The 8,317-nt window shown below is 49.6% G+C and overlaps 1 protein-coding gene across 4 annotated transcripts in view; it reads left to right on the top strand.

The window, feature by feature from the left end:
- The window catches only part of Akap12 (A-kinase anchoring protein 12), an 86,564-nt gene extending 78,565 nt beyond the window's left edge, over positions 1-7,999 (top strand). For all 4 annotated transcript variants that reach the window (XM_013352343.2, XM_005363438.2, XM_013352344.2 and 1 more), the window contains 2 exons: positions 1,186-6,097; positions 7,004-7,999. In XM_013352343.2, the coding sequence (XP_013207797.1) occupies positions 1,186-6,089 (4,904 nt within the window). In that variant the 3' untranslated portion in view covers positions 6,090-6,097; positions 7,004-7,999. The remainder of the gene's footprint in view (positions 1-1,185; positions 6,098-7,003) is intronic.
- Positions 8,000-8,317: the final 318 nt, after the last annotated feature.

Raw genomic sequence — 8,317 nt, 5'->3', positions numbered from 1 at the left:
AGGCTGATGTAGAGTGTCCACAGAAGCATGGGGACCCGAGTTCAATTCCCAGATCCCACAGCAAAAGCCGAGGAAGTGGAAGCAGGACTTGCTAGCCGTCTGGTCTAGCCAAGCTGGTGACCTCCAGGTTCAGTGAGAGACCATAAGATGGCTGAGCAGGCAAAGGTGCTTACTGCCAATGAGTAATGAACCGAGTTCAGCCGCTGAAGTCACGTGGTAGGAATAGAGAGGGCCGTCTCCCTCACAGTGACCCCTGACCTCCAAATGTGCTTTGTGGCGGGCCCCTCCAATACAAAGTGGGTAAATAAAAAAATAGAGTGAGCAATTGAGGAAGACCTCAGTGTCATCCTGTGTGCAGACACAGGTGGGCACATAAATACACACAAGACACCACATGCACATATATTGGCTTGGGTTGTGTTTTGTTTGGAGATAGGGGCTCATTGTGTAGCCCCCTAGCTGTCCTTGAACTCACTTTCGACGCCATGCTGGCCCTGAGCTCATAGGTATCTATATGCTGCTTTTGCCTCCCAAGTTCTGGGATGGAAGTTACACGTCACCATGCTGAACTTGACTTTCTTTTTAGTTTATTTTTGTTTAGTGTGCATTGGTGGTTTGCCCGTATGTATGTCTGTGTGAGCGTGTCTGACCCACTGGAACTGGAGTTACAGTTGTGAGCTGTCATCTAAACCAGCTAAGCCATTCTTCCAGGACTCCCTTCCCCCCATTTAAATAATACTCCTTGATCATCATTTACTGGATTTTGATTTTGTATGTTTGTTTGCTTGCTTTTTAAGATTTTTTTTTACACTTCTGTAAGTGTTTTGCTTACATGTATACCTGTGCACTATGTGTGTTCGGTGCCCACAGAGGCCACAAGAGGGAGCTGGACCCAGCTAACATGAGGATGCTTGGAATAGAGTCCAGGTCCTCTAGAAACTGCTGCTGTTATTAACCACTGAACCATCTCTCCAGCCCGTGCAACTCATTTCTTGGTAACCAAGGAAAGGCAAAGAAAAAGGAAAAGCATGAAGAACCTTTGAACTTGGAAGTCTTGATGGCCCTTTGATAGGAGCAGTTATTGCCCACATAAACATTTGCAAATACCTGCATTTTCTACCTTTCCTTAGTATTAATGAGAGTATTATGTTTGTTGAATAATTTTTCCTTTCTCTTTGTTAATAGTTGGACAGAGAGAGTCAGAAGATGTGAGAGAAAAAGACCGAGCTAAAGAAATGGCTGCCAACTCTGCAGTTGTTGAAGACATCACAAAGGATGGGCAGGAGGAGACACCTGAAATAATCGAACAGATCCCTGCTTCAGAAAGCAACGTAGAAGACACGGCACAGCCTGCTGAGTCCCAGGCTAATGATGTTGGCTTTAAGAAGGTATTTAAGTTTGTCGGCTTTAAATTCACCGTGAAAAAGGATAAAAATGAGAAGTCTGATACTGTCCAGCTACTCACTGTCAAAAAGGATGAAGGCGAAGGGGCAGAAGCCACAGTGGGAGCAGGTGACCACCAGGAGCCCGTCATGGAAACCGGAGAGTCAGCATCCAAAGAAAGAGAGCTGAAGCAATCCACCGAGAAGCCAGAAGACACCACAAAGAAAACACAGAGCAGCACAGAAGAAATTCCCCTTCAGGCTGAATCTGGCCAAGTGGCTGAGGAAGAAGCCAAAAACGAAGAAGAAAAGCAAGAAAAAGAACCCACCAAGTCCGCAGAATCTCCAACCAGTCCAGTCAGTGGCGAGACGACGTCTTCCTTCAAGAAATTCTTCACTCACGGTTGGGCTGGCTGGCGCAAAAAGACCAGCTTCAAGAAGCCGAAGGATGATGAGCTGGACACTTCTGAGAAGAAAAAGGAGCAAGAGGCAGAAAAAGTCAATGAGGAAGAAAATGAAAAGACAGAAGGTCCTTCTGAGCATGCCCCAGCCTCCGAGCAGCAGGAGTCCACAGAAGACACAAATCAGGCCAGGTTGTCCGCAGATTATGAGAAGGTGGAGCTACCCTTGGAAGACCAGGCTGGCCTGGATGGATTGGCAGAGAAGTGTGCTCCCTTGGCAACGGAAGTGTTTGATGATAAAATAGAAGTCCACCAAGAAGTTGTTGCGGAGGTCCATGTGAGCACCGTAGAGAAAATGGCGGAGGAGCAGGAAGGGAGGAAAGAGGCAGACGAGGATGTGAAAGAAACGGGAGTATCCGTGCCCCCTGAAAAACCAGCTGAGACCAAGGAGGCTTCTCAGGAAGCTGAGCCTGCTGAGGATCTGGTTCCGAAGAGCAAAGAAGTGTGTGTCTCTGGAGGTGACCACACACAGCTGACAGATCTAAGTCCCGATGAGAAGATGTTGCCCAAACACCCTGAAGGCATTGTCAGTGAGGCGGAGATGCTGTCCTCTCAAGAGAGGATCAAGGTACAGGGGAGCCCTTTGAAGAAACTCTTCAGTAGTTCTGGCTTAAAGAAGCTGTCTGGGAAGAAGCAGAAGGGGAAACGAGGGGGCGGAGGAGACGAAGAACCAGGAGAACACCAACAGGTCCAAACCGAGTCCCCAGAGAGTGCCGATGAGCAGAAGGGAGAGAGCTCGGCGTCCTCCCCAGAAGAGCCTGAGGAGATCACGTGTCTGGAGAAAGGGCTGTCAGAAGCACAGCAGGAAGGGGAAGTCGAGGAAGGAGCTACTTCTGATGGGGACAAGAAAAGGGAAGGAATCACCCCCTGGGCATCTTTCAAAAAGATGGTGACACCCAAGAAACGGGTTCGAAGACCTTCTGAGAGCGACAAGGAAGAAGAAGTAGACAAGGTCAAGAGCGCCACGCTGTCATCCACAGAGAGCACCATGTCAGAAATGCAGGAGGAAGCCAAGACGGTTGGAGAGGAGCAGAAGCCAGAAGAACCGAAGCGGAAGGTGGATACTTCGGTGTCATGGGAGGCATTAATTTGTGTGGGGTCCTCCAAGAAGAGGGCAAGGAAGGCATCCTCTTCCGATGATGAAGGAGGGCCGAGAACAGTGGGAGGGGATGGTCACAGAGCGGAGGAGACCAGCAAAGACAAAGAAGCCGGAACAGAATCTGCCCCTGCCAGCACCCAGGAACACGAGCAAGCCCAAGGAAGTTCTTCACCCGAGCCGGCCGGAAGCCCTTCTGAAGGGGAAGGTGTCTCCACCTGGGAGTCATTTAAAAGATTAGTCACGCCACGAAAAAAATCCAAGTCAAAGCTGGAGGAGAAAGCGGAAGACTCCGGTACAGAGCAATTGGCTTCAGATGTTGAACCAGGTAAAGAAGAGTCTTGGGTTTCCATTAAGAAATTTATTCCTGGACGGCGGAAGAAAAGGCTAGATGGGAAGCAAGAACAGGCCACTACCGAAGATACGGGGCCCACAGAAATCAATGATGATGACCCGGATGTCCCTGCTGTTGTGCCTCTGTCTGAGTATGACGCGGTAGAAAGGGAGAAGATGGAAGCCCAGCAGGTCAAGGAGAGTGAGGAAGGACCCCAGCTAGAGGGGGCTGTGTATGTGTCTGAAGAGCTTAGTAAGACCCTGGTTCACACCGTGAGTGTGACCGTCATTGACGGGACCAGGGCGGTCACCAGTGCCGAAGAGCGGTCTCCTTCTTGGATCTCCGCTTCTGTGACAGAACCCCTTGAACACACCGAAGACGAAGCCACGCCATCCACTGAGGAGGTCACCGAAAGAGACATCATTGCAGAAGAAGCCCCTGCGGTCACCCAGACCTTACCAGAGGGCCAAGATGCCCATGACGACACAGTTATCAGCGAGGTGGAATTCACCTCAGAAGCTGTGACAGCTGCAGAAACCACAGAAGCCCTCCATACTGAAGAAGCCACCGAAGCCTCGGGGGCAGAAGAGACCACAGACATGGTGTCAGCGGTTTCCCAACTGACTGACTCCCCAGACACCACAGAGGAAGCCACCCCAGTCCAGGAGGTAGAGGGTGGTGTGCAGGACAGAGAAGAGCAGGAGAGACAGACACAAGCTATCCTCCAGGCAGTGGCAGAAAAGGTGAAAGGGGAGTCACAGGTGCCTGCCGCCCAGACCGGACAGAGAGCAGGGCCCAAAGCACTGGAGAAGGTGGAGGAGGTGGAAGAAGATTCCGAAGTGCCGGCTGTGGAGAAAGAGAGGGATGTCGTGCCGGAAGAACCCATGCAGGGAGCTGAAGCTGAAACTGAGCATTCTGCCCAGGGCTCTGAGATTGTTCAGACTGCACCAGAGAGCCTTACAGAAGTTCCCGAAGTCACAGCGGGTGTAGAGTTGAAGGAGCAGGTCACCGCAAGCCAGCTTATAGAGCCCCAGCAGCTGGTGGATCAAGCTGCAGCCCCCGAGTCATCCGAGACCCTGACAGATGACAGCGAGACAAACGGAAGCACTCCCCTAGCAGAGTCAGATACACCAGATGTGACTCAGCAAGACGAGGCCATTGAAAGCCAGGACAGTGAAGCCATCACAACTGACGGGCAGTCGCAGGTCACAGAGGCAGTGGTAGCTCCCGCTCAGGAGGAGGAAGCTTCAGTACCACCGGCTTTTCCACCCCAAGAGGAACATGGGGGAAAACCAGAAAGAGACGTCCTAGAGCCTACCCGGCAAGAGCTTGTGGAAGTGGCGCCTGCTTTGGCACAGACTGAGGTGGGTCAGGAGGCTGGCCTCCTTGGTGAAAAAGTCAAAGACAAACTATGTGTTGAAGGACCTGAGGGGTCTGTATACACAGATGGACCTGACAGTCGAGAGAAGATTGCCGAAGTGGAACGTGACGATGAAGTATTGGTAGCCCCTGAATGTCAAGAAAGCAAGAATCCGGAGGGGCAGAGTCCTAGCCCAGAGGAGAGAGAGGTGGAAACTGGCGTCGAAAAGGAGAAAATGGAGGCAAAGCCAGAGCACGTGAGTGAAGAACGCGAGCAAAAAACGGCTGCTTTTGAGCCTGAAGAAGCCCCCCCACAGCCCATCGAAACAGCTGATGTGTCCGACTCAGAGAAAGGAAGCTCTTCTCTCCCAGACCAAGACAAAGCAGTTTGTGTAGAGGTTCAAAGCTCGGAGCCACCAGTCACTCCCACAGCCGAACCTGTGAGGGTGGCTGAGGAAACTGTCACGATTTCAGAAGCAAGTGAAAGTCTGGAGTCTGTGGGTGTGCATTTAATGCCAGCAGAGAAGTCCTCTGAAGAGGGTGACTGCTGGACTCCTCAGCCTGGAGAGGACACTGTGGCCTCGGGGCCCGAGTCTCAGGCTGAGTCAGTCCCAGCAATAGCATCACCCGCTCCTCAAAACACCCTCCACTCTGACCTGCAAGGAGAGATGAGCGCATCCCAGAAAGAGGGATCAGATGAAGATGACGAGCAGGTTGGTGGTCAAGGAGAGGCAGCGAAGGAGGGAGTCGTTAAGACTGCCTCTGAGATGTTGGAACTCCAGAGCGAGAGCACTAAGCTTGTCCAGAACATCATCCAGACTGCCGTTGACCAGTTCTCACGTACAGAAATGGCCCCCACAGCCTCTGCTTCCGATACACAGGCCCAAGTCCTGGTGATGCAGGCAGACAGCCAGGACGCTCAACAAATGCTGGACAAAGAAGAAAGCCTCCATCAAGTCCTGGCCCAGGATGAAGCAGTGACCACCACAGCCCAAGAAGAACTTGCCCTTTCTGATGTTTCCAAAGGCATGAGCGAGGCTTCAGAAAAGGCCAACATGCCTGCAGTCAAAAGTGCCAGTATCAAAGACCACCAGTGTGAGCAGGTCATTGCCCCACTCGGAGCAGAGGGAGACGGAAGCGGAACAAAACCTGTGCCAGGCGATGATGGTGCCAAATTCGCAGAAGGTGTCGAGAAGCTGCCATCTGAATCCAAAGATCAAAGGGGGCATGCTGCTGATGGCCCCAAACACCAAAGCTCAGCCCAGGCAGAGGCGGATGCCTCCGGAAATCTAACCAAAGAGTCTCCAGACACCAATGGACCAAAGCTAACAGAGGAGGGAGATGCCCGGGAAGTAGGAATTCAAGAAGGAAAAATGTCCACTGAGTCAGTCAAAGAGATGAAGCTCCCAACAGAAGAAGACCTACAGGAGCCAGAGAGGGACTTGGCAGAATCCTAAGATGTTGGGTAGGTAGACTTGCTTCTGGGAGGTTGATTCCCTGCCCTACAGCTATACAATTACACGGCAAGTAATCGATTTATACAGACCTTTAAGCTGGACATAATAACCAACTAGAGGAAGGTCTAGTTGATACATATTTTTTTCTTTTGTTTTTTTGTTTTAAATTTATTTTTTATGTGCATTGAAGTTTTTGCCTGTCAAAGGGTGTGTGGATTTCTCTTGAACGGGAGTTATAGCAGTCATGAGCTGCCATGTGTGTGCTGGGAATTGAACCTGGATTCTCTGGAAGAGCAGTCAGTGCTCTTAACCACTAGGCCATTTGGTTTTGTTTTATTCTTATCAGAATCCCACTAAATCTTTTGTTTGTTTGTTTTTTTTTCGAGACAAGGTTTCTCTGTGCATCTTTGGCTGGTCCTGGAACTCACTCTATAGACCTCGAACTCACAGAGATCTGCCTCCCTCTGCCTCCAGAGTGCTGGGATTAAGGTCATACGCCACCATGTCCTGGCCTCTTAGTTGATTTTTAGAGACAGGGTCTCCCTGTGCAGCCCAGTCTGGACTTGAACTCTAGGTAATCCTCCTGCCTTCGGTCTCTCCTGTCATATCATTGTATGTGTTCATGCCTGCATAATGTGGGCGGGGTAGGGTGCCTATGCTGTGGTGTGTGTTTGGAGGGGCAGGGTGGGTCAGAGGACACCTTCTGAGGATTGAACTCAGGCCTCCAGCTTGTGTAGTAAACACCTTTAGCTCCTGAGCTGTCTAGCCAACTCTTTTTTTTCCTTTTAGTGGAGTTCAGGTCCAGAATCCCAGGCAGCCCGTCCCCTTAGCTCTTATGTGATTGTTCTGTTGACAGTAACTTGAGGGTGGAAAAGAGATTTTTTATTTCTCTCTCTCCTTTCTTCCTCCTACAGTTACTCATTGTATACTTGCGAGACCAGAATGTGAAGACAAGCCACGGAACAAAATGCTGCTGTTGGGACCTTGAGACCAAGACTGCCGAGCCCTTGAGATTCAGAGATTGGGCTATCCTCTGATTTCAACCTTGGAGAGCACCCCGACAATCCTGAGGTTTCACCGGGAGCTAGAGCCAGCTAACATTTCCTTGTTTTAAGACTGCTCAGATTTTTTTCCCCCGCCTTGGTACACCATATATTTCTGATTTAAGGTCCTACATTCTCAGCCTGGAACCGATGTCGGCAATACCTAGTTCTACTTCTCAAACTGGAGCGTCCTCCCTTCTGTATTTATATGTATGTTTTATGTAATCCTCCTCCTGTACCTATTGTATATTTTTTTCCTAACGTTTAAGCACATGCCTTTTGTATTATGCAATATGTAACGGGCGTGCAGCCATCATGAAGCTTCGAGAAGCCCCAAGCCTCAACTATAACCTGTGGCAAACAGAGAAATAACATTCCTGAGAGGAAGGTACAAGTCTTTTTAAAGTTCACTGATGCTTAGGTTTGTGGGTTAGCCGTCTCCTGAAAGTGGTCGTTTCCCTATGCATATCGAGCTCAGAAATAAAACGCCATTTGGAAACATCCTGAATGTCCCAATATTACTGTGACATGTTTCTTTCTAATCCAGTCCAGGTAGGAAAAAAGTCTTTTTAGTGGCAGATTAAACCCCTTCTCTTAATGACATGGACAGATGAGTGTGCCTAAGGCCGTGAGATGCATTCCATCTTATGAAGAAGGAAATCCGCTGTACTTTTTTGATTGTACTCTTAATATGCTGGATCGAATTCATATGCAGAACGAAGTGACTCCTGTTCTTTATAAATGGTATTTTGATAGATACTGGAGTGTGTCTGTGTTGTTATCTGTGCCCCTTTTAAGAACAATGTTGCATTATGTTCATTTGGATAAACTGTGATTTGACAGCTGATTTAAATAAAATATTTGCTTCACTTAGAGCCACTCATTTTTAGTAGGTGCTAAGGGGCCTGGGTCCTATACGTACTGTGTTAGAATAAATATACTGACAAGAAGAGAAGAGGAAGAAGCTGGAGCTTTCTTACCAGGCACCCAGGAGAGGAAGAGGAAGAAGCTGGAGCTTTCTTACCAGGCACCCAGGAAGATGTCACTTTGTCCTGGTTTGGCACATCGAGGAAGCCACGATGGGGATGGCTTTTGTTGAAGGAAACCAGTGGAACCAGGTGTCGCAGGACACACCTACACTTGTAACCCCACCACTCAGAAGGCAAACCAAGAGAATTGCTGAAG

Source organism: Microtus ochrogaster, linkage group LG9, assembly GCF_000317375.1.
Source record: "Microtus ochrogaster isolate Prairie Vole_2 linkage group LG9, MicOch1.0, whole genome shotgun sequence".
Classification (NCBI taxonomy): domain Eukaryota; kingdom Metazoa; phylum Chordata; class Mammalia; order Rodentia; family Cricetidae; genus Microtus; species Microtus ochrogaster.
Note: the sequence above shows the minus strand (reverse complement) of the source record. Positions and strands in the feature narration are given on the sequence as shown.